Source organism: Macrobrachium nipponense, chromosome 5 (genome assembly GCF_015104395.2).
Source record: "Macrobrachium nipponense isolate FS-2020 chromosome 5, ASM1510439v2, whole genome shotgun sequence".
Lineage (NCBI taxonomy): Eukaryota > Metazoa > Arthropoda > Malacostraca > Decapoda > Palaemonidae > Macrobrachium > Macrobrachium nipponense.
This window is the reverse complement of record NC_061107.1, coordinates 48,135,016-48,161,730: the sequence shown is the minus strand read 5'-3', so window position 1 is coordinate 48,161,730 and position 26,715 is coordinate 48,135,016. Positions and strand designations below refer to the sequence as shown.

General features: G+C 37.2%; 1 protein-coding gene across 1 annotated transcript in view; it reads right to left on the bottom strand.

Annotated features, from left to right (window-relative positions):
• Positions 1–24,958: 24,958 nt before the first annotated feature.
• Positions 24,959–26,715, bottom strand: part of LOC135215776 (uncharacterized) — a 122,321-nt gene continuing 120,564 nt past the window's right edge. Inside the window, exon 4 of the mRNA XM_064250726.1 lies at positions 24,959–25,245. Coding sequence (XP_064106796.1) covers positions 24,969–25,245 — 277 coding nt within the window. The 3' untranslated portion in view covers positions 24,959–24,968. The remainder of the gene's footprint in view (positions 25,246–26,715) is intronic.

Genomic DNA, 26,715 nt, shown 5'->3' with positions numbered 1-26,715 from the left:
ATGGTCAACTACTACCGCCGGTTCATCCTCGACGCCGCCCACACCATGTCCCCTCTAACGCAAGTCCTGAAGGGGAAACCAAAGAACCTGGCGCCTCACAACTGATGCCAGCCAGCAAAGTCGCCTGCGGGGCTGTCCTTGAGCAGATGGTCCAGGCCGGTCCCCAGCCACTCGCCTTCTACAGTAAAAAACTGTCACCCGACGAGACAAGATACAGCACGTTCGACCGCGAGCTCCTGGCGGTGTACCAAGAAGTGCGCCACTTCCGCTACCTCCTCGAGGGCGCCCCTTTCACGATCAGAACAGACCACCGCCCATTGGTGCACGCCTTCACCAAGGAGGGCGACGCCTGGTCAGCTAGACAGCAGAGGCACCTGGCAGCCATCGCGGAGTTCGGCTGCAGCATCCAGTACGTGCCCAGCGAGAAGAACCCCATGGCGGACACCCTTTCGAGGATAGAAATCAATGCCGTGCACCTCGGGATCAACTACGAAGACCTCACCCGGGAACAGGCCGCCGACCCGGAGACCGCTGCATATCGCACAGCTATCACCGCCCTCAGGTGGGAAGACATGCAGGCACGACGCTCCTCTGCGACATCAGCACGGGCCGCCCGCACCCGCCGATCCCAGCCTCCCAAAGGAAAGCCGTATTCGACATCATACATGGACTATTGCACCCCTCGGGCCAGACGAAGATGCGCCTCCTGACGGAGAAGTTCGTCTGACACGGAATTCGGAAGGACCCCCTCGAGTGGGCCAGGACGGGCGTGCCTTGCCAAACTAGTAGTCAGTCGGCATACAGAATCAGGCGTGGGGGAATTCCCGCAGCCGAAACGAAGATTCGGCCAAATTCACATAGACGTCGTGGGACCCCTGCCCCCGTCGGGAGGCGCCAGATACCTCCTGACGATAATCGATCGCTCCACCAGATGGCCTGAGGCAACGCCGATATCGGAGGCAACCACCAAAGCGTGCGCCGAAGCCCTTCTCGCCAGCTGGATCAGTCGATTCGGAGTACCAGACGAGATCGGAGTTGTGGACCGCCCTGGCCCGCCTATTGGGGACATCGCTACACGCCACCACCGCTTACAACCCGGCAGCTAACAGCATGGTGGAGAGAGTCCACCAATCGCTCAAGGCTTCCCTAATGGCACGCTGCACCGGCGAAGATTGGAAGAGCCAGCTACCATGGGCCCTCCTCAGCCTCAGGACCGCCCCGCGGGCGAACGGCGAGGCATCACCCACGGAGAAGGTATACGGGGAACCACTGACAGTTCCTGGCGAGTTCTTCCCAACCAATGCTGACGACGCCGACGTCTCCATCGCCAGACTTCGGGAATCCGCTGGGAGATTCACGCCCTGTATCAAAACCTTCTCCGACAGGACCAAACACTTCCTCCCGAAGGCCCTATCATCATGCGAAAACGTCTTCATCAGGGACGACGCCCGCCGCCTGCCGCTAATGAGACCCTACCGAGGCCCCTTCCGCGTCCTACGACGCACCGACAAGGCGTACCTCATAGCCATAAACGGTCATGAGGACTGGGTCACAATCGTTCGCCTGAAACCAGCCTTCCTTATGGACGAAGAGTCCGACGACACGGATTCCATAGGGCGCCTCAATCTTCCTCGGAAAGAAGCGGCTCCATAGGTCGCCAAACCTCCCAGTCGTAGCCGCGGCCGCCCTCGGAAGACGGTTGAACCCCCCGAGGGTCACCTCAGGGGAGGCATCCCATCCCCTGAAATCCCCGAGGATCTACCACAGCAGCTGATTTCGCGCACCTGAGGGCGCCTCCGCCGGCCCGCTCGCTTCCGCGAGTAACGGTCGGAAGTACAAAGAAATCAGCCAACAATTATGCCTAATTATTGTCTTAGGGGGGGAGTACTTGTAAGGACAACACTTATTCACAATTTTCTCTGTATGTAGTTCAACATTCGCATTGTTCTTACTTCCCTCCGCAAGAGCGTTCAGTGGGCTTTCCGCCAATGTATATATCTTGTAAAATCATATTTTATGTACTTCTGTATTTTGTATTATATGTCTCAATAAACACAAATCGGGTCACGCCGACCCACTTTTATTCTCTCGCGGGTCGGTAACCACATTTCCGCCCGCATACTGTATATTTGAATTTTCCCTTACCTGTAATAAAGTCAGTACTCTACTACCTGCCCTTTTGTCCACACCTCACAGTGGTATGGTTAGTCATGACCACATAGGCACTACAATTGAAAACCACAGTTCTTCTAAATGGGTGGGTATGGTGGCTAATTGCTGGGAAAGGCGTGACAAGACAGCAACCATACCAAGCATACTTACGTAGGTCATTACAGAACTTCACCCTAAAATGTTATTTCTTTAGTTTCCTTTTTTTTTGTTACAAAAACTTGTGGCTTGACACTGAGCCAGAAAAGTTTTTTTTCATCACTTGGGGTTGTTGATATTAAAATTTTGAGAGCTTAAGCCTTTCGTCACCTTTCAATTTCTTTGTAAAGCTCCCTGGGGATGAAAAAAAGCAACTACACAATCAAATAACAGGCTCTGATGTAGGAAAAACCTATTTTTGGTCATTTCTGTCGAGTCCTCAAAATAGCCCCACTTCCCTAACAAAATAACATAGGATTTGGGTAAGGAATCATTCTGTGTTGACCAACAGAGAGTAATGGCTACTGGTCTTTTACTGGCCCGGTCATAAACAAGATGGCTAACAAGGATGCGCAAGTCATTTCTTCTTGCAAGTTTTGACGTTGGAAACCTGGGTTCAGCTTTGCTGAAAATAAGAGCAAATGACCTCTTATCTCTGAGTCCATTATACTCCATCACAACGTAATACTTGGCTAAAAGATGTTTCTTTGATATTAGACTGGTCACCATGGATCTCTAGTGGAACATGGAGGGGAGTGGGTATCTCGCCATGAGGACTCAACAGTGGCTACCAAAAATAGATTTTTCCTACATCCAAAACTGTTTTAGTAATTGTTGTATTTCTCCTGGGTGTAATCTGGTCTCTAGACCATTTACATTCTATTATATAATACTACAGTTATTGAAGACATTATACTATAGCGGCTTAGTTTTCCCTTCTTTTTTTTTGTATTATCAATTTGCTTTTTTTCTAATAATTCACTCATGACATTTATTTGTTTTTCTTTTTGATGCATTAAGTGCTCAATGCACATGCAACTTTTTCATTTACGTGTTGGTTACTTCTTTTCTGTATTTAATAAAATCTTTTTTAATGTTAGTTAAATCATCTTGGTTGTTTTGTTATTACTGCACAATTAAATGAAACAATCATTACATCCATATGTGTTATGTATACATATTCTTGTTGTAGATACCTGTTCTTCTTGTACCAATGACTGGTAATAGGGTAATCTCTTCTCCCTTGACATAATCATTATCATCTCTGGTATGGCTCTCTTCCACTTCTTTGGTCTTTTGAGTATCTGCCTCCATAGTTTTTAACTATTGTTTTAGAACATAAGGATATATTGTATATTCTTAGCTTGTTTTTGTTTTTGTTCTTTCTTCTTATCATTTGGCTTAGGTTTTACCGATGTTTCTCCAATATAATAGTTGGGGTCTTCATTTTGGGTGGTTCTCTCTCTAGTATGCATTTTTTTTTTAAACTTTAATTTCCAGTCCATCACAACTTTGTCCTCTTACTTTTGTAGTAGCATCCTCCTGTGCTCCTATATACATCAATATTTCAAGTACAATTATCTATATAATTTGTACCTGTTTCTTGATTCTTTACCATTTTAATTTTTCCTAGAGCATTCATTTCTTCTTGAGATTTCCTTTACTCTGAATCGTTACTTCTTTCTGTATGCGTTTTTGTTTCATTATTGGCTCTTGTTACTGAAGAATATTTATGTTTCTTAGCTGGATCTCGAATTCCACTCACTTTCAATTCCAATTTAGCCTCTTTTATAGACATGAGTTCTTTCTTGTAAGATTATCATTTCTGTATTGTAATATATATTATAGCAGAGTCCAGCTAGCTTTGCAGCTAAGCCCCGGCCACCACATGCTTGTGATTGGCTACCTCTTGAAAGGGGAATGATGTTATACTAGTTAACAGTCCAAATGATTACCAGTACGGATTTGACTCCGTTTGGTGGTGTTGAGTTCTGTACATGAATCGTGACACCACAGATTTGAGTTCCCATAGTTGTGAAGTGTGCAACTGAGATCTCCGATGAAAGATATATAAAGTTATATATCTTTATGAAGATCTTGCATCATTTTGTCTGTCCATCTTTTTTTTTTTACCATGCGCAGCCTGAATATACACACATCTTTTTCTTAAATTGGTGTTGGCCTGCATAAGCAAAACGACATAGACCACTTTAATTGAAATGAAGCACAGGCCTATGTAGCCAGTTCTGTTATTAGGGTAATGAAGCACAGGCCTACGTAGCCAATTCTGTTATTAGGGTAATGAAGCACAGGCCTATGTAGCCAGTTCTGTTATTAGGGTAATGAAGCACAGGCCTATGTAGCCAGTTTTGTTATTAGGGTATTAATTCATTATAATGCTTCATATCGAATGTTAATATCATTGAGAGATTAGGCCTACATGTCAAATTCTTATATTTTAAGGCAATGACAGCTACAACGTAGGCATACACATCAAATTCTAATCTTTTGAGGCAATGACAGGCCATAGACCTATACAGTGGGGCCTCGTTATCCACGGGGGATAGGGCCCAGAACCCCCCGTGATAAGTAAATACCAGTGTTATCCTGATACCCCCCTCAAAAATTGCTTAAAAACTGCCTACCTAAATAGTTTAACCCACCCAAGACCACTATTCCAATGTTTATAAGTGCCTACTTTAGTTCAAACACCAAATATGTTTTCAACTATCACCTAAAACAAAATTCAAGACAGTTTTAAAGTTATTGTACAAAATTAGCCTTAAAAAATAAATGTAGTATATGTACTACTGTACATATGTAGCCTACTAGCCTAGGGATTACAGCTAGAAGCCTACATACGCATGGTGGGCCTCTTTTTTTTTTTTTTTTACAAGGAAGAGAGGATGAGTGGTAAGAGAACTATCAAATTATGTAAATCATATGGGTACTCACCAACAATCTATGTTGATAAAGATGGCGACGATTTTGCAACATCTCTTCCCTTCATCAACACGTTAATAGTATATTCCACGTAAAAACCTTCATCTGACCTTTAGGCGTCTTTTCCATAAGAGTAAAAGAATCAGGGCTTGGTTTTGATACACATAATTAACTTGTTTTATATGGGACACAATTTAAAGAAACGCGCCACACACCACATTTCATAACAACAACAAACCAACCTTGGAGGACAAACGTGAGTAGGCCAGTGTTGCCAACTGGGAATGGCAATTTCTTGCTAGATTTTGTTCCATAAAAGGCTAAAAAAAATCACATACTGTATATACTCGAATAACGTGCAATCTCCCATATCGTGCGACCCCCAAATTTTTCACCAACTAAACAGTGGTTTTGTGTTTTGTCATGTATCTCATGTATCATGCAAGTTCATAAGGTTGGTGGTTTAGCCTGCTAATGGCCGAGTCATTCAGATGTGTGCTGATGCTAGTCAAGTTACGTTAATTTTCTTATTAATCTCGAGAATTGAATAGAAAATCTCAAGATTAAAAAAAAATCCCAAGATAATAAAATATTGTAAAAATAACACGCCTTGGATTCCTTAATCATTCTCTCTCTCTCTCTCTCTCTCTCTCTCCTCTCTCTCTCTCTCTCTCTCTCTCTCAGGAATAAATACGTACGTACTGTAATTTGAGTCTTTCACCAACGGGTATCAGTAAATGTGTAGACATTGTGTGCGTGTTTAAAAAAATGTGCGAGTACACACATTCCGATGTTTCGGTTTTTGGAATTTTTCAGATTTCGGAAATGTGAGGTCAGATGCATAATCAAACAAACACCACTACTGCAGCAAAAACATTTTTTCCCTTTATGTTTTTCATTATTGTTATTTATTAATTACAGTTTATTTAAATAAATATTATATAATACTGTTAAATGAATGTGATAATTAAGATACACCTATAATAAAATAGTGGGACAATTAATACCATATGTTCACTAATAGGTATTATTTTCAAAACAACATTCCGTAAAACTCAAAAAATATATGTAACAAATAACAATCAAATATAATAATGTTTTGCAGTTCACTTGTGAATTTTAACAATAAGTATGACTATATAATATATTTCACCCATATCCGATCTTGAAGTTGAAGAGTCGTAAAATTCTGAGGATGGTCCGCCGGGAAAAGGATTTGTACTTTGTGATTACGTATCGCTACAACACCATGTGGTATTTTCATACCACTATATTGATGACGCATCGCTACGACACACTGTGTTTTTCATACCACTATACGTTTAAAGTTAAAAACATGACATAGAATCGACTTTGCGACTTTCGTTCACTTTGATATTTTTTAACGATACAATAACTATCATTTGTACTAACTAAAACCATCTTCACATAAGTAAGTTTTTCGTAGATATGTGTTGTTGCAAAAGCTAGCTTATACATAAAAAGGCTTTTATAATTTAAGTCATCTTAGATATCATATGCACCCAAACTCATTGTGGGGAAAGTTTACTACTGTTTCCTCGGATATTGAAATACTTTAGCATCATTCAAACACTTTAATAATATAATGCATAAATACTAGGCTATACATATTTACATCGTATACAAATACTACATACAGTTATATACACATACTTTTATATACAAAGTTAACAGTTATATAAACATACTTTTATATACAAAGTTAATCATATGAGTAGTGATCAGATGACAGCTGTGCACTGGACTACGTACGTACTACTTGGAAGATAAAACAAACAAAAATTTGTTGTTGTTAGTCGCCGGGATAAGATTAACATTTTTCCAGAGATTAAAGAGCTGAATTTTGATTTTTGAAGGTATGGTCAACCCGCGTTATTATATTATTGTTTTCACGAAGGAATAATTATATAAAGAAAATTATTGAGTAATTTTTGCCGTCAGCAGTCAGATCACCGAACATGGTAACGTTCAAACCTAGTGCCATCCATGCCATATGTCTATAAATAGAACAGACGAGGGCAGTCATTGGATAACAGATCTCCATGGCTACCAACCAACCAATCAGGTGTTAGTTATACTACTCTGTAATTTTTTAGAATGAACGTTTACACACACGAAGGCTAACGATGATGTATGTGTTTTGCATACAGTAGTAGTTTTAGTTTTATTATTAGTGTAAGTATTTTTACTGATTTCATGAAGAATAGAATGATTCCTTCTCATTACTTTGAATGCAAAATGGCTTGAAGATTCTTCCGCAAAAAGAAGAGAAAAAAAAACAAAAAAAAATTTCCTTAGAAGATGATACCTATTTACTAACGCGGTTGACATACCTTCAAAACAAAATTCAGCTCTTTAATCTCTGGAAAAATGTTAATCTATCCCGGCGACTAACAACACAAATTTTTAAAATTTTTGTTTGTTTTTTATCAACCCAGTAGTACGTACGTAGTCCAGTGCACAGCTGTCGTCTGATCACTACTCATATGATTAACTTTGTATATAAAAGTATGTGTATATAACTGTATGTAGTATTTGTATACAATGTAAATATGTATAGCCTAGTATTTATGCATTATATTATTAAAGTGTTTGAATGATGCTAAAGTATTTCAATATCCGAGGAAACAGTAGTAAATTCCCCACAATGAGTTTGGGTACCTATGATATCTAAGATGACTTAAAATTATAAAAGCCTTTTATGTATAAGCTAGCTTTTGCAACAACACATATCTTACGAAAATTACTTATGTGAAGATGGTTTTAGTAGTACAAATGATAGTTATTGTATCGTTAAAAATATCAAAGTGAACGAAGTCGCAAAGTCGATTCTATGTCATGTTTTTCCTAAACGCGTTGACTTAAAGGAGAACGTTATTTTGGTTGTTTTATCACTGCCACAAACCCATAACAATGCAGTGTATGTATGATAATTCTTAAAAACACTATTTTTCTTCACTACCAAAATAACGATGATATTTGTATTGATTAATTGTGTACTAATATATTCCAAACATTTTTAATTATACTACTAGCATGAATAGTACTATAAAATATTTCGAAAGATAATCTTGCTGTGAATGCTATCCATAATTTGATTTTCATATACGTACTTACATTTTGTCAGCTGGCTGGCCTCGCATAGATTAAAATTGATTTCACTGATATGGAATTACTCACGAATAGCCTTTTTTTTTTTATATGAAGATATGACGACTTTAAAGAGAACGTTATTTTGGTTTGTTTTACACTGCCACAACCCATAACAATGCAGTGTAATTATGATAATTCTAAACTATTATTCACTACCAAAATAACGATATATTTTGTATTGAAAATTAATGTTAACGTATATTCCAAAAAAACATTATTACTACGTAGCATGAAAATAGTACTATAAAAAAAAAATTTCGAAAGATAATCTTGCTGATGAACGCTAACCATATTTTTGATTTTCATATACGTACGTACATTTTGTCAGCTGCTGGCCTCGCATAGATCAAATTGATTTCACTGATATGGAATTTACTCCACGAATAGCTTTTTTTTATTTTTTTTATGAGATATGACGATAATATATAAGGTAAAAAATGCTTTTATGTATTTCGTTTACGCTTCGTCGCCAATAACAAACAGCAATACTTACGATAATCTATGACAAATAGCGTTTGTATGACTTCATTGTTCAGAGAAGTTATATACGATACTGCCAAAATAATAATGAAGTTCGAATTAATTTTAGCCTTAATGTTATTACTACTGTAATTACACATACCACTACTATTAAAATTTCTAAAAGTTTATCAAACAAAAAATGTCGCATTTGAACGCAACCGTATACATAAACCATTTCGTACGTAAAGGTAATATGCTTACTTTTTGTGGCTGGCCACTCCGACGATAAGTTGAGTGCAATGATGTGGAATTATTCTTTGAATAGGCTATTTAATATGAAGATATGACTATAATATATATGGTAAGAAATGGTTTATTCTTTATTGTCATTAATATCATATGTGAATGTTTTGTACGTTGGTGGTTATCGCACTGCAACTACGCTTACCTACCAATGAACGTCGTACATAAACCTTGAATAGGCTATTTATTTCGAAGATAGGGCAATAATATATTAGGTGAGAATGGTTTTATTACCTTTATTGTCAGTTAATATCATTATATGAGTCTTTAAATGAATGTTGGTAGTTATCGGACCACGGCCGAGGGTTAGCCTACCGAAAAACATCGCATACACAACACAACAAACCCGTGATGCAGCGATTCATACCAGTGATGTAACATGAGAAACGGTCCAAGAAAAAACCCGTGATTAACTGGATCCGTGAATACTGATCCGTGAATAAGCGATGCCCCACTGTACATAAAATTCTTATCTTTTGAGGCAATGACAGGGAATAGGTCTATACATCAAATTCTTATATTTTGAGGCAATAACAGGACATAGGTCTACTTGTCAATTTCTTATGTTTTGAGGCAATGATAAGGCATATGCATACACATCAAATGCTTATATTTTGAAGCAATGTCAAGACACAGGCCTACACACAAAATTTTTATCTAGTTGAGACAAAGACAGGGCATAGGCTAACATGTCAAATTTCTTATTGCAAATAGTTTTCTATCCGAATCTGCAGAAAATAGAGTAGCTTTTAATTAATATACTAGTTTCAACTCTGCAATGTATAATGTATATGCATAAAGTGGAATGTACACATATAAGCAATAGCACATACACAGACATGCATGGATGGCCAAATCTTAGTACTGTCTCAGCCTTACACACAAATATCGAACTGCTTTCAATGAACTACAGGCGGTCCCCGGGTTACGACGGGTCCGGCTTATGACGTTCCGAGGTTACGACGCTTTTTCTTAAATATTCATTGAAACAAAAATCCGCCCTGGGTTATGACGCTTGTTTCGAGGTTAACGCGCTGACGCTTCCGACGCTCCGAGTTTAACGCTTATAAAAAACACATACTATGATAAGATAAGAATCCCCCTTTATCCCGTTTAGCACAGTTTAGCCAGTTTCTCTCTCTCTCTCTCTCTCTTTATATTTTCCAATGAAAATAATCACTATAATTCTCTACCTTCACCTACCTTCCCTCCTCCCTCCACCCCTCTACGCCTTCCCCCCCCCGTTCTCTATACTACAAAGATGTATGTTTTTTAGTATGATAAATAATATTTTCAAATATTAATATTAATTTATACAGCAATAATATCAATTCATTAAAGAAAATACCATAGTGAATTAGTAAGATTTTAGCTTATATTTAAAAAATTATGGAAGAATGAAGGAAATCCCAGTCTTCTTTAAGTAAACTTCCAGTAACCTTTTCTCAAGATTCAGGTACTAAACTGTCAGATATATCAAGTTCTGTGACAGCCAGGAGGGAGAAAATTTTGGGTGTGACAGCCAGGAGGGGGAAAATTTTGGGGAAGAGCTGCAGTGTTGCAATCACTTCCCCCGTGTCCTACATTTCCCCCCCCCCCCCTCTCTCTCTCTCTCTCTCTCCTCTCTCTCTTCTCTCTCTCCCCCCCCCCCCGATCTCTCTCTCTCTCTCATTTACTGAGACTCGAGATTTTTTATGTACTTGTACTATTTTGTTTTTAATACTTTCAAATAATAATAATAATAAATAATAATAACTGTAATTACAAACTTCTTATGTGATAGTATTTTAAGAAATACAATACATACTAATCTATCCATGTCACTTTTAATTAAGGTTAACTCTCTCTCTCTCTCTCTCTCTCTCTTTTGCTACACAAGATAATAATGGGTCATAGTGTTAACTCCTCCCTCTCTTTTCAGAAGCGTTATAAGTATTTTTTGAGAACAGAGAGAGATAAACTCTCTCTCTCTCTCTCTCTCTCTCTCTCTCTCTCTCTCTCTCTCTCTCTCTCTCTCTCTCTTTCTCTCTCTCTTTTACCGAGATGAAAGAATTTTTATGGTACTAGTATGTAAAAATGTTTACATACTAGTACTTTAATTACAAAATTCATAATGGTCGTATTTTAAAGAGATGAAAATGACCTTTCCATTTCACTTGTAAGGATAATTCCTCTTTCTTACTGAGATGAGAGAATTTTTATGGTAGATGCACGTGTTTATTATATTTTCAAATAATAATAATAATAATAATTTCAAAATAATAATAATAATAATAATAATAATAGAAGTAGTAATAATACGATAACTAATTTCAAAAGAAAATTCTTCCCTTTGTCTTTTTCTGTATCAATTTCCCCACCTCAACTCGAGTGACACTGGAGCTTACAATGCCATACAATGGTCACGAATTAATGGTTTTATGTAATCTCTCCTCTCTCTTACTGAGATGAGAGCATTTTCACGGACGTGTATGTAATAAGTTTATCATTATATTTTTCCAATAATAACTACTATAAGTACAAAATTCATATCTGAGTATTTTAAATACAATAATCATTCCATTTCTCTCTTTTAAATACTGTAAGGACAACTCTCTCTCTCTCTCTCTCTCTCTCTCTCTCTCCACAAGATACTTGTCATACATTTGGTGTTTCTATTTCTTCCTTTTATCTCTCTCGCTCTCAGCAAAAGAATTGATAGACAGACAAACATAATTGCACAGTCCTCTCTTTCTCTCTTCTCTGGAGAAATATATGTATTTATGGGAGGGGGAAAAAGTTGCCTACAGACATTCATTTCAATCTATTGAAACCTAGGAGTTTATTTTCTCTCTCTCTCTCTCTCTCTCTCTCCTCTCTCTCTCTCTCTCTCTCTCTCTCTTTGTATTTTAATGAAAATATACAGTAATTTGTGAATACACAGTGTTGCACATGAAAAAAGTAAATTAGTGATAATTTTAGAGATACGGCCCTAAGAAAAATTGCAAATTAGTAGTGAAATTTTCCCTGTGGACATGTTTTCAGAACGTCATTCCAGCTTACGACCGATTTTCGGGTTACGCGCATCTTAAGAACGGAACCTCCCCCGTCGTAACCCGGGGACCGCCTGTATACTGAAAATATATTTATTAAAGGTATAACAAATTATGTTACTGTGATGAGTAAATATTAGGTTTCTATGGCCTTTCTATGAAAATGAGGCTATTGTAGGAAGGCATCATAAGATACTTAACAAACTTGAAAAATATATGATAGTATGACGTTATCCAAACCAGCCTGCCAGTGGCCCATAAATCACTTGGCGCTCTCTCTCTCTCTCTCTTTTGTTAGGAGAATATCTAAGCGCAGACTATGTTCTTAAAGATCTCGATTACTTTTAAATAATACAAATGACTAAATTTTAGTTAACAAGAGTAGGAAGATTATTCTTTAAGCCAGTATTATATGAATAGGTATAGGTCTATGTTTAATTCACAATATTAGGATACCATATGAAAAATTTTCCAGGACACTACATGCACCATAACAGCAGCAGCAAAAGCAAGAATAACCGCAACAAGAACCACAATAAAACAGCTGAATGTAAAATAGGCCTGTAATTCAAATGTCATAAGCTGCGTAAACCAATAAAAAGACATACAACCTTATAGGTCTACGTCATTTTTTTATGATCCTGTTATTTCGAAAGGAGACAATGTCCTCAAGAAAATTCTCAGCAATTTATACCTAATATAACTTGTATCATACTGTAGCCTTTTGTTAGACAAAGGTATATTCTGCTGTTGTAGAGTGCAATCGCTGCTTGTCATCCCTCGGAATGTGTAAACGATTTCAATTAAATCAATTTTAAGACTATTGAAAAATAGTTAAATTTCCTGAAATCAACATGAAATACCAGTCTGCATAGCTCTGATAAAGTTTTGTGTGTTTAAATTAAGAATGGTGAACACACTTGACGATATCACAGTCATAATCACTGTAATTATCCAGTGATTCAAGTACACCGATTCGAATGCAGACATTCCCAGAGACACCCCCGTATTCAGGTGAACCTCATTTACGATACATGAGATTGCAGAAACGTGGAACACCTCTAACTTTATTCATATTTTCCTGTGTTTTGCCATTTTTAGGGAGAGGTGTATTATGATTTTATTTCAGGGGCTAATAAAGTTTCCTTTCGATAGTCAGCACAACGTATTTTACTTTGGTAAAACAACTATTGCAAAATAAATGAAGATGAAAAGAACCACATATTAATAAGTTTTTCTAAACTATTTCCACCAAATCAGCTTCAAAGAATGGCCGTGATGTAATCAGTGGGAGGAGGGGGGCTTAGTTGCAAAGGTAGCTGGACTCTACTATAAAACATGCATTCTTTGGACCCAAGTCTTGATCCTGCCCACAGTTTACACACTTTGGCTCACTACATTTCCATTGTGTGGCAGGTCCATCATATCCACAATAAGCACAAAAGTATAGGTTCATTTTGACAAGTTTTTCTTCGATTGCCCTAAGCACTACAATTTAGACATAATAGTGGCTTTGGACATATGGTCTCAGTACTCTATTTTGGCCGAAAATTTATATTTTTTGAGGTACATTTTGACCTTCAAATTTAATTTTTGCAATTCTAAATATTATGTTATTCTGTTTAGTCTTGAAGTGCCAGGTGTTTTTGTATTCACATTTTTACATTACCAATACTTTTAATGGATAAATAGTCTTCAAATTAGTATTTAGTTGTGGCTTCTATAAGCCACAATCCATTCTCTCTCTCTCTCTCTCTCTCTCTCTCTCTCTCTCTCAGTGGATGTCTTTTAAATAAGTAGTTTTCTTCTAACTTTAGGGCTGAAATTTATTGTTCTTGTTTCCATGGTTAGAAACCCTGACCGACTTCCACTCATAAGCAGGGATTTGAAGTGAGTCAAGGTTGGGTCATGATATCTACTTCTTTTAGGCTTATTATATGGTATTAAGGTTGTAATACCACCATGACTTTCATGAATTACATTTACGTGTAATCAGTCCACTACTATGCCAGAAATCGTAGGGAGGTTTGCTTGTTTTGCCATATAATGAATATAGTCAACCCCTGGTATTTGTGGGGGTAGGAACCACAATCACCTGCAGATAACTAAAATCCATAAATACTTTGACATCTCCTTTTGATAATGTTTATATGACAGTCTATTTAAGAGAGATGAGTTGTCCTTACCTAATCCTTTGACCTACTAGTCAGCAACACTACCCCTTCCAAACATATTAAATTGACATATGACAGCTTTACCTTCAACCTCTCTTCAATACTTAACAAAAGATGAGGGGAAAGATTATTTGTTTATTTAAAATATGTATCACATACAAATTTTGTACTTAGTATAGGTAGAAAATTAGTACTTATTACTATTAAGTCATTTATCTTGCAAAACAAACAAACTTGCATGTACCATAAAAATTCTCCCATCTCAGTGAGAGAGAGAGAGAGAGAGAGAGAGAGAGAGAGAGAGAGAGAGAGAGAGAGAGAGAGAGAGAGAGAGAGAGAGAGAGAGAGAGAGAGAGAGACTTTTAGAATTTAATAATGCTATTTAATATACACATAAAATCTTGAAAACTCATAAATTATGTAAAAAATTTAACAAACACTTTTGCAGGGTTTCTCGGGGATTCGCAAATGTTTGCATGCCTATGAAAAACTAATGTATGGCAGTTAGGTTCCAATGAAAAGTTTGTTTGTCTGTGAATTCGCGCAACTCGAATCACCCAAGTTCAGGGTATTACTGTAAACCTTAAACTATCATATAAAAAACTTTACAGTAGATGGCTCGTATCTGTGTGGGATAGGTACTCCAACCCAATACAAATAGCTAAAATCCGAGAATATTAAAACTCCTCTAAACCCTCAGAACTGCCTATTTTGATAGTTAAAACACAAAAAAATCTAAAAATGCTTATACCAGAGTATTTTAACAGTTTTATCACAAAGTATTTTTGGTCACAAAAATAAGAAAATATAGTAATTTTGTACAAATAATCTGTGAATAAGAGAGTTAGCGAATAGCGAGGGGTCGACCATAATATAATTTCAGTCAAATCTTAAACATTACCCTTAAAAATACTATATGATTTATAACTAGGTGTGAAACTATTCAAGTTACACCTAAATTCATATACATTCATTTTCTCTCATACAGTATTGAAAAAGCAGTCCCATTTTCAGTAATTGGGAAAACATTGGGAAGATAAGCACTGTATACAGTACCTTGATATTTAATATGCCTTTTAAAAAAATACATTTTATTGATGCTTGCTGTGTTAACATTAATATTAATTAATACAGTGGTACTTTGATTCTTGTACATAATCTGTTCCTGAACCCCCTACGATATCTGAAAGGTACGACAACCGAAGCAATAATTCCCATAAGGAATAGTGTAAATAGTATTAAAACGTTCCAGACCCCAAAATATTAACAACAAATAAAATTTACAAGGAATATACAGTTTTACATACAGAAAACAATGAAAAATAAATATAAATGAAAAAATGAAATGAATAATGAACATTTAACATCACACTTAACTTTATGGAAGACTGTTGTTAGTTTATGGAAGACGGAGAGGAGGGGAGAGGAAGGAGAAGAGGTTACTATTTGGAAGGGGAATCCCCCTCCAGAAGGCCTTAAGGTATCATGAACCTTTCTGAGGTTACTTCTCTATGTTTTTTAGTGGCACTGTCTGAGGTTACTTTCCCATTTTGTTTTTTACTGGCACTAAGACCAACTTGAGAGTCACTGGACCCCTGTCGAATAACAAAACTGTCCAGACATATCTGTTTCTGATGCCTCTTCAATATCTGCCTGGAATGCTGCAACGTTGTCATTAAACATGTTAGAGACATGGATTACTACGTCTTTGTCAGGATGAGGTCTCTCAAAATTTTGTTTAGATCACTCCACTTCGAATGCATTTCTTTAATCACTGAAGAAGGCACACTATCCCCTCTCTCTTCCTACTCCTCCTCAGATTCCTCATCTGCCATCTGTTGCTGTTCCTGCTGAAGGTCTTGCAGCTCCTCAGTGTTTAGTTCTTCCCTGTGGGCATCCACGAGCTCTTCCACATCCTCGCCACTCACATCCAAGCCCATGGACTTTCCCAGACACATATTAGACTCCATAACAGGCATAGGGTCATCAGGTCTGCCTCAAACCCGTCGAAATCCTTCTTGAGGTATCACTCTGGCCACAATTTCCTCTATACAGAGTTCGTTGTCCTGGAAGTCACTCTGTGCCAAGCCTTGGCCCTTGGCTATAAGGCTTATGCAGTTGTAATAGTTATTAAAGTGATCCTTCCAGAACTCTCTTAGGGTCAATTCACTGTCTGAGGTCACTTCACAGCACCTTTGGAATAGTGCCTTTGTGTTAAGTTTCTTGAAGTTGGAGATGATTTCCTGGTCCATGGGCTGGATAAGAGGAGTGGTATTAGGTTTATTGTTTGTTTATTTGGTGTTTTTACGTTGCATGGAACCAGTGGTTCTTCACCAATGGGACCAACGGCTTTATGTGACTTCCAAACCACGTTGAGAGTGAACTTCTATCACCAAAAATACACCTCTCTCATACCTCAACGGAATGCCCGAGAATCGAAAACTTGCTGCCACCGAGGTGGCAAGCCAAGCCATACCGATCACGCCACTGAGGCGCTTGGAGTGGTATTAGGGGGCAGGAACTTAACAGTAATGAATTTAAATTCATCCAACTTTTCACACTTGGGCCAAACACTTCAATCACCAATAGAGAGAGAGAGAGAGAGAGAGAGAGAGAGAGAGAGAGAGAGAGGTGAACTACCTACAGTATACCTTAAAACTAAAATGCTTTGAACTGCTTATTTTAATAGTTTAACAAAAATATACCTTAAACTATTACCCTAAAACATTTTAATATAATTTCAAAGTCATCTTACAACAATATCCTTAAAAATATATGGCTCACAGCTACTTGTTACAAGGAGTTACAAGGATTAGGATGTCTCAAAGGCTTATTAGTCCATCTAAGGAGACATACTGCGCTGACTTATCTCAAGGAGCAGGTTTTACTATCCATTCACAGTGTTCTAATGATTTTGTCTAACTTTCTTTTGTACTCTTCCACACTGCTGCTGCTGCTTACAACTTTGGCGGCAGTTTATTCCATGTCTTATATCATGTTCTAGTTCTAGTTTCCATCCATTATTTCTTGTCTGGTTTTCATTTAATGTAAATAGGCTACTGCCTACTTTTGTTATGCTTTTCAGAATTTTGAATATTTCTATTATCTATCCTCGCAATTGTCGTGTTTCTAAGCCATACATGTTCAGGCTCTCTAGTTGTCCTTGGTAACCTAATTGCCTGATAGATGGAATTAACTTTGTGGCTCTTGCTTGTAACACTTCTAGTCTATTTATGTCCTTTCTTAGTGTTGGCGACCAAAACTGTATTGCATATTCAAGATGAAAGTCTAACTATTGATGTAAAGAGCTGCAGCACCGTTTTCTTGTTTCTATTTGAACTGCCCCTTCATGTAAGTATCCCACTATGAGAGAGAGAGAGAGAGAGAGAGAGAGAGAGAGAGAGAGAGAGAGAGAGAGAGAGAGAGAGAGAGAGAGAGAGAGAGAGAGAGAGAGAGAGAGAGAAGAATTGTATATGCACTTCATAAAAACCAATATGCTAGTGATAGTACATACACGGGTAAATAAAGATTCATTCACAAAACTAGGTTACAAGAATATAGTACAGTATCAGTATACATTAAAATAAAAATCACTGAACTAAAATCATTCATAATAAAGGGGGGGAAACTCCATCACACAGCATTGGAGCTACATGCCAATCAGCAACTAGCAAAGCTGATATCATGCACTGTGACTGGCCAGCCAATAGGAGAGATTATGTTTGCAAACAAATGAAGCATATCTCCTACATATGCAGTACACTGGTGGGCAAAACAAACATGGCAGATGACGCTCTCACCTAATTTAACTTTGTCAAGTGTTTTGTGCACAATGTAAATGTATGGCCGGGTAAGGCTTCTTTTTTTCTTTTTACATTGTATATGTATTCTCGTGTAGCACTGTATTAATTTCTCAAAATGTAAAAAATATTCTTAAAGTTGCTTATGCTTTAAGTTTTTCAGTCGGTTAACTTCACTTCCCATGAGAGAAAAAACATTTCACAGCAACAATAAATATTTAAATATAAAATAAATATTATTTTGCTTTCCATAAAGATTTAGAATCCAGTAGTTTCAAACAAATTTCACACAAGGGTAAGCTGTCTGTGTCACTGGACTCTTGATAGTGAAATGGTCTGAAATTCATTGGTCCTTTATCTCAATTCATTTTCTGTGAATCCCAATTGTTGCTCCGGTGAAGTCAACCATTATTTTTTACTCTAAAAACATGAAACTATAATCTTTGTATTTATTGTTAGTATATGATTTAAAATAAATAATTAAATAGGAATGCGGTGGAGTAATCTAGTTTTAAATTTTTGATGTAATGAAATCGCGTGATTCTGAGCAGTCTTCTGAAACTGTATCAATGACAATATGTAAATCTGAATATTTCAACAGGAAAATGCTTTCATGCTCTAATATTTTGCATAAGATTATATTATTTCATAAAGATCAACTTCAAACTGAAAGATGAGACGAATTAGATAAATATGGATGAAAACTTTGTTCCACGTGTTGGTACTAGCGGGAATATATTATTGGGACGTCAATGGTTGGCAGACTAACTTTTAGTGGTGGCGTAGAATGGAGGGACTATTTTGTGTCTTTTGAACGTGGTAATAATATTACTCATTTACTGAGTAAGTGCTCTACCTTATACCTCCTGAAAAATTTAGGCCAGGTTACAAAGTGCTCTATCCCACTGTTCTCTCATCTTAATTCTCTTTAAGTCTTGCATGAGTTGGACAGTTAGTGGCTGCCAACCACTTATTTCTCCTTTCCTTGCCACTTTCACTGGGAATACGATGCCAGGATACTAAGCTTCCCTTTCACCACCTATTAGTGCATCCTACAACAACTCACAACTGAAGCATTGCTTAGAAATAAGGCACATATAAACTCGAAAGGTCAACGTTCCTCTGATACAGTAGTTAAGCCAGTCAGCATTGAGGTAACATATCCTGCTGTGCGTTTTGCTACTTCTAACTCTTCCAGCCAATATCTCCCCTTCTATCTATTTATCAACCGCTTATACACTACGTGAATCCTTGAGAGAGAGAGAGAGAGAGAGAGAGGGGGGGTGAACTGAGTTGTTTACAATGGTTAAACAATGATAAATATTGGGACTATAGTTTTTTCTTTATACATAATATGATGATAATAGATCCCAATAACACAGCACTGTATGTACATGCATATATGTATCTCTACCAACCCTTTTTAGCTATTTGCCAAACCATCTCTCACTTTCTACAAGTATCCTTTGGTGAAGAAAGAGAGAGAGAGAGAGAGAGAGAGAGAGAGAGAGAGAGAGAGAGAGAGAGAGAGAGAGAGAGAGAGAGAGAGAGAGAGGGGCTTTGCCCTTCATGATCATTATGTCAAGATGATCGACAGTTAAAAACATAAAGATCAGGAAACAATTTTTATCTAAAATTTTACTATATTTCCTTTAATGAACTGATATTTTGCTGTTTTACATTTATATTAATATCTGAAACTTAAAAAGTAAGTTATTAATACAAAACCAAATACAAAAATACCATTATTACATATGCATAAAATTAAAAATTCTTCTCCAACAAAGAGAGAGAAAGAGAAGAGAGAGAGAGAGGAAGAAGGAGAGAAGAGGAAGAGGGAGGAGAGAGAGAGAGAGAGAGAGAGAGAGAGGAGAGATGAGTAAACTGACGGGAAGAGAGAGAGAGAGGAGACTGAAACATAAATTTTTTTTTATACAGCACATACTACAAAGAAATTCATTGGGATTTTAAAAAGCCCGGTTCCCAGTTATCCCAATTTTTATGGTCCGTTTCCTTTCAACGGTCAACAATAACTGGAGTTTTCGAAAAGGTGGTTTCTTTATGGTTCCTTTTAATTTTTAAAAGGGGGTCTGATTTTGGAAAAAACACTTTAGAAAGAGGGGGAAGGGTGGTGAAGGACCACCATTCTTGGACCATAGTCCATTAAGGAACCTCCACTCGACCCCCCTTAATCCCAACCCATTGACCAACGGTTGGGGGCGGCTTCCTTCCTTTATGAATCACGGCAGGTAGAGAGTATGCTCTTTTACACTTACTCTCTCTGCTGTGGATTCAACCAAACATTTGGAACTGTAACTCTTTTACTCCTTGATTAACTTTCCCCCTTCCCTTTTACCTCTCTCGTTGATGACCTTGGCATGTTATGGGATTACTGAATTCACTGCACTTTTAACTTGATGGAGGGTGGAGTTGGATGGTATGCTGCTCCACTAATAAAACTAGAGTACCAGATGTGGTCGAGCGAGGGGAGATTTTTTTATTTATTTCAAGCCATGCCCTCTGTCTTGGGTCAGACCTCGAAAGTCTCAAGTCTGTAATTGCTAACTTGATTCCACAATTTGGAAGTGGCCCAGTTTGCCACATGCGAGAACCATCAAATTCCAGAGTATGTCTCTCTGAACCTGGACATTCAGGCAAAAACAAAAGATGCATTACAACAAGACTGGAACAAATGGTGGACAATATACCTTTTCCTTCATTGTCCCAGATTTTGAGGGTTTAGGACATACTAGCTTTCAATGGAACCACTTGCCTAGTAGCCCTGAATTGGTTCCAATTTTTTCAACAACGGGCAAAAGGACAGATTCCATTGCTGTTCATTATTCTATCCCAGACAGGAGGGGAAGTATTCTGTGCATCCTCCTTGCTGAGTGTGACCTTCGCAAGGAATCTTAAATATAGTCTACTGTGAAGATTATTTGCCTAATACTGCTAGGGACCTAGTGCAAAACTACAGACTTCATCTATCCAACATACCAGTTTGTAAGGGAAATATGGTTAGGTTAAACCCCTCTCTCTGAACCCAGTTGAAATCTGTTAAAACAGTTTTACAATTGAGTATCTTTTGAGGTCAAGTGCCTTGCTATTTCAACAATAATGGCATACAAGGCAGCATTGGCAGAACCCTTGCCTTATGGTTTGGTATTTATTCTAAATTGTTAATTCCATTCTCCAGTCTTTTACACAGCAAAGGTCAGTTTTTGCAAGGTTTCCCTTTACTTGGTCCCTGAATAAAGTTCTTTCAAATGCTTCGTCCTTCACTTTATCTCACCATCTAATTCTCTGTCTCCCTCTCGATTTTCTTCCCCCAACATGTTCCTTGCAAGCTTCCTCACTCCCTCCCTGTCATGCATCCTCAACCATGTCCATACAACCTCAATCGTGACTCTCTTATTACCTTTTGTAATCTTTACCAAGTCTGCCATTCATTTGTCATCATTCTCCAATCTCTAAAGCAGAGATATTCTCATAATCCACTGCAACATTCTCATCTCTGTTCTCTCAAACTTTACTTCCTCTTTTCTTCTTAGAGTCCATGCTTCCAATCCATTAATACTGGTCTTATCACTATGCTATAGCGCTTGACTTTTAGCTTGATTGGGATTTTCGAGCTACCTCTCTCCACTTCCCGTAAGCAGCTTTTATCCTACTGTCAACTTCAGCCTCACAATCCTCCCTCTTGGCTGAAAGTAAATCCTAAGTCTTTAAACTTTTCCACCTGATTTACATTTGAGCCTCTTCTTTCTTGCATTACTATTCTGCCTTATCAAAACCTCTGCTTTATTCACATTAACCTTTAAGCCACCCCTCTCCAACCCTTCTCTTAAAGTTTTCCTCATTTTCAGCAGTAATCACCAGATCATGACATCCAAAAGGCGATTACATCATATACTCTTTGGAAAAGTTTCCTTCAAAGAAGTCTTCGAGTGTACGGAGTGATTATTCTAATAATGATAGAGACAGTATTCCTGAACTAGTGAAGGCGCAATAATCCTGCAACCAGACCTGACATAATTGGGGAAGTCACTGTTGAACCATAATGAATAATAGTAGTATATATATAGGTTTGCGTGTCTCCTGTTCTTTATTACCAGACCCGAATGTATATCCTGAATACATAAAACTGTAGATAACCTGTGACTTTACCTTGAATAAAAATTCCAGAAACACTATTGCCATGAGTGGTGGTCATGCTGAGATTTTGCTGAGGAAGGCGAAGTAATCCTTCGGACAGACCTGACAAAGTTAGGTAAGCCACCTTTGGACCATACAATTAATAAATACTGCACATTGGTTCATGTGTTGTTGCCTGTTCTTTATTATCTGCGTTGCTGGGATTTATCTATTGGGAGTTAATCCATTTCGTCACCTGTTAATTTCTTTTGTAAGCTCCTTTAAAGATCAACTGTAAGAGAATTCTTTGTAGTAATAATTGGTTGGGCTGCTTTATGGGAGCCCTCTGGGGACCATGAGAGTGCAACTCCTTTGAGGACTCTCAGCAGCTACCAAAAATATATTTCTCCTATGTCAAAACCTGTTTTTTAAGCAAAGTTAACATATGAAAATACTATGTCAAACATATAAATATTCCAAAATAAGGTCAAAACACTACATTTTTCAACTGGCTAACACACAAACCTGCCAGGACCTAGGTAGAATGGGTGGCTGGTAATCAAGTCAGAGAAAAAGTCATAATTTTGGTTGGAAAAAAGTCATATAAATTCATGTTGCCTCATAATAGTCCCAAATTTCTTTTTTTTTTTTAAATAAAGTCACAATTTGGCTAGGAAAGAAGTCGGGTAATCAAAAATACAAACAGTTCAAGTCCCACAATTTATTTAAGGACTATTTTTTAACAAATGTTATTTTAAAAAAACAGGAAATATTTAAAATGAGTTTATTAAATTGGCGGAAAAAAAATATCAGCATAAGAGCACTAAATACTCATGTAATACCCATGATATTATGTAAGCCCTTTCAATCTGTACATATTATGTAGTTAATAAATGACTGACTTGAATATTTTTGCTTGATTACCTTGCTGTGCTTAAGATATTAAAGAATACGTGATTTTTTTCACATACATATAATGTCATAGTCCAAAAGTGCTGTCAACATGTACAGTCGTGTATTACCAGTAAATAACCGATTTAAACATTTTCAGATTCAGTACGTTTTTGTATTGTTTATGGTACTTGAATAAATTGGGACCAACTTTAATATTTTTGTTTGATTACCTGATTTGCTTTCCTGGCCAAAATTTGCTTTTTTCTGTGACTTTATTATTGACCACTATAAATACCAAGACACGTTTTTTCTTGTGGTTTTTTTACATGTTACTTTTTTTAGTCAGATGGACTAAGTTCATCCATATGAACACATACTACATTACCACACTCAGTTATACACAGATGAATCAACTTAACTGTAAATCACAACACACACAAAAATCTGTTCTACATAAAGGAAGAGAGGAAGAAAATTACCTTTCTCACAGTGATTACTGATGACTGAACACATCTCCTGAATTTCCTCGTCAATTAGTCCCAAACAATGAACGTATAAAATGTTGTCTTCTCCAACCTCAACCGGTATCACATTGTAGTCTTTGTCTTTTTCCAATTTGATACTACGAAGGTCTCGATACCAAAATGTTTTCTGATTATTTTCCCCCACAATTGCAATTTCTTTTTTAATATGGCACCTGTATAACTTTTCAATGCATCAGGCTTAGCAGAGCTGGATTCTTGACATGTTGTGATGATGTATTGGATATATTATCATCATAAATGATATGATCTGGACTGGTTCTATTTCCTTATCTATGCCCATTCTCATTTTCTTCAAGGGATTATTTTCACTACTCGCAATATCATCATCATTATGAGGAAGAGCTAAATACCATGGTCTCAGAATGTAATGACCTAAATGAGAATTATCACTTTGTAACAATGCAACTTTTAGTGCTCTAGGTTTCTTTCCAGTCACCTTGAAAGTTAACTGTTCATCCACAATAACAGTTTCTTCCAGTAATTTCTGTGTTTTATTACTCAACTCACCATGAAATGTAGCTACAACAGCAAGACCTGGCAAGGTAGAAAGTTTTCCTGGCGGAAGAGACTTAATTTCTAAAACATTCTCACAATTGCCAAAGTCAATATATATAACATTAAAACGTTCATTTTTCTTTCCATACACATATGCACGGTACCAACTTCCATCTGCTACAGATTTTGCAGCAATAAGAGACCCAACAACAGCCTCAAAATTAGGAATCACACTACTACTCTCTAGGACAGCAGGAGCTTCTGTAAGTAAATAACTTGCTGATTCTGTCATGGTAAGAAACATGAAGTTTCTTGCAGCTTTTCTTAACTGTTACAAGTCCCTAAAAGAAGTGAATCCAATTCTATGTTATCAAAATGCAAGGCATTCCTGAAATTCTGACATGGGCCCATCAGTTTCATTGGCATCCTTGATTGCATTACCAGATGATAATTTTGTTAAGCTTCTGGAAAGAGTTTCAGTATTCAAATTGGCTGTGGTTACATTACAATTTAAGAAGTTGTTGATGGGTTTGCTGTGGAAACTAATTTGTTTTCTACTTTATCCATAATAAGAGGAACTTTGTTCACAGAGTCAGGTCTTCCATTGATAGGTACTTTTGAAGCTATACCACTGACATGTGTGTTCTTAGTTTGGCTATTACCCTGCACTTGGTTTTGTTCTTTCATTCTAGTGCCAACAGCTTTGTTTTTCTCATTTGGAAAAGGTTTTCTCAAATTATGTGATTTCCTCCCGTGAATCTACCTTTCCCATTGATCAAGCAGGAAGTTCTTATTTTTCTTGGCTAAACTGGATCCTTTACAAATGGACTGACTTGTCTACTAATAAAAAAATTTGGTCTACTTTCACAATTCACAGATTACAGCATCTGCATTTCTGTTACTGCTAAGACCACTTATGACTTTATCATTTACCTTTTTAGATTCACTTAGTCTTAATGACACTGATTTTGGAACTTCATTTTCACAGGTGGGAGGTTCATCATTGGTAAAGTCACTACAAACTTGCTTCTCCATTTTTGAATTAGCTTCTACCACATTGCCTTTGTGTAACGATTTAGGAAATGGTGCTGTATATTCCTCACCAGTTTCATTACTATTGTCATCAAAGTTTTCTAAAGGTCTGAAAGAGAAGAAATAGAGCTTACAATTGCTTTGATATTTAAAACAAAAAATGATCAATCTCACATTACAGACTCAAATATTTCTTTTTTGCATGTTGCTGATATAACAAGACAATATTGCTGCTGACCTAAAATTAAACAATAATATTTTTAAAAAATTTAATATCTCCTTGTTATAAGCTCAATGCATCAATGAAGTTGATATTACCTATTTATTATATTAAAATATTCCTTTCCCTAACTTTAAAACAAAAATAACATTTTAATGATAAAATAAGAGATAATTTTATGATGAAATAAAAACAACATTTTTATGATAAAATAAAGCTTTAATTATACTTACCCAGTACAATAATTATATAGCTAATTTTTCCACTTGCTGGCACTTAAAATCCCAAAATTCACCAGTCGCTTTCTAATTGTTAGAAAGAAGAACAACTCGGCAAAGAGCTCAGTTTGTTTATGCTTCACAAAAATAAATCCATGCTAGGGGATGGAGGGTGGGCTCCGATAATATATTACTGGTTAAGTATAATTAAATTTTTACCATAAAAATGTCATTTTTAATTATACAACTTACCCAGTAATTATATAGCTGCTTCCACATTGTGGGATGGAAGGAAGCATGGACAATTCTATCTCAACGTTTTTGAAAATCATAGATCAAGAATAGAAAAAACTTGCCAACAATAATTAAAATGTCTGTTGATTCTTTACCTGATAAGAGAGTTGTAGCAGGAGACTACTGTCTCTGGTTGTCACTCATCTTATCATGTAATGGCATGGTGGAGAAGCCCTGTAGCATCTATTGCATAGTGGGACCTTTGTAGTGAAGGACAATTTCCAATGGCTAACAAAGGATCAAATAATTGCCCCGGCCCAGGGCTCGGTACCAAACGATCACAAGAAAGGGATTTTGACGTAAGGAAAAATCTATTTCTGGGCGATTGGTTCGTGTCGCCCAGCGAAATTCCATCCCCTTTAATCCATTATTTCTAAGGTAATGCACTAACACATACCAGAGAATAAATAAAATAAAGAAAAGGTTCAGTACTACTGATCGCCTCACCCTCCAAGAGGGTGTCGGTATGAACACTAGGGCGAGTGAGACCACTACCACGAACCGCTTACCAATAAAAATCTCCTACTACAAAACCCCCACAAGAGGGGAGCCGACCCACAGAGTGGGCAGCAACTACTACTACTCCATCCCATGCTGCCGACTGCTGCGCCTCTGGTGGCCATCCTGAAGTTAGCAGACAATCTTGAGCGCAGGGATGGGTAGGGTGGGATTCGCTGGGCGACACGAACCAATCGCCCAGAAATAGATTTTTCCTTACGTCAAAATCCCTTTTCTGGGCTCAGTTCGTGTCGCTGCGCGAAATCGTACCGAGAATTAGCACAAGATTGTAAAGAAAATAAATAAATAAGGTCTCAATAAAACTTAAAATAAAATAAAGAAATATAAT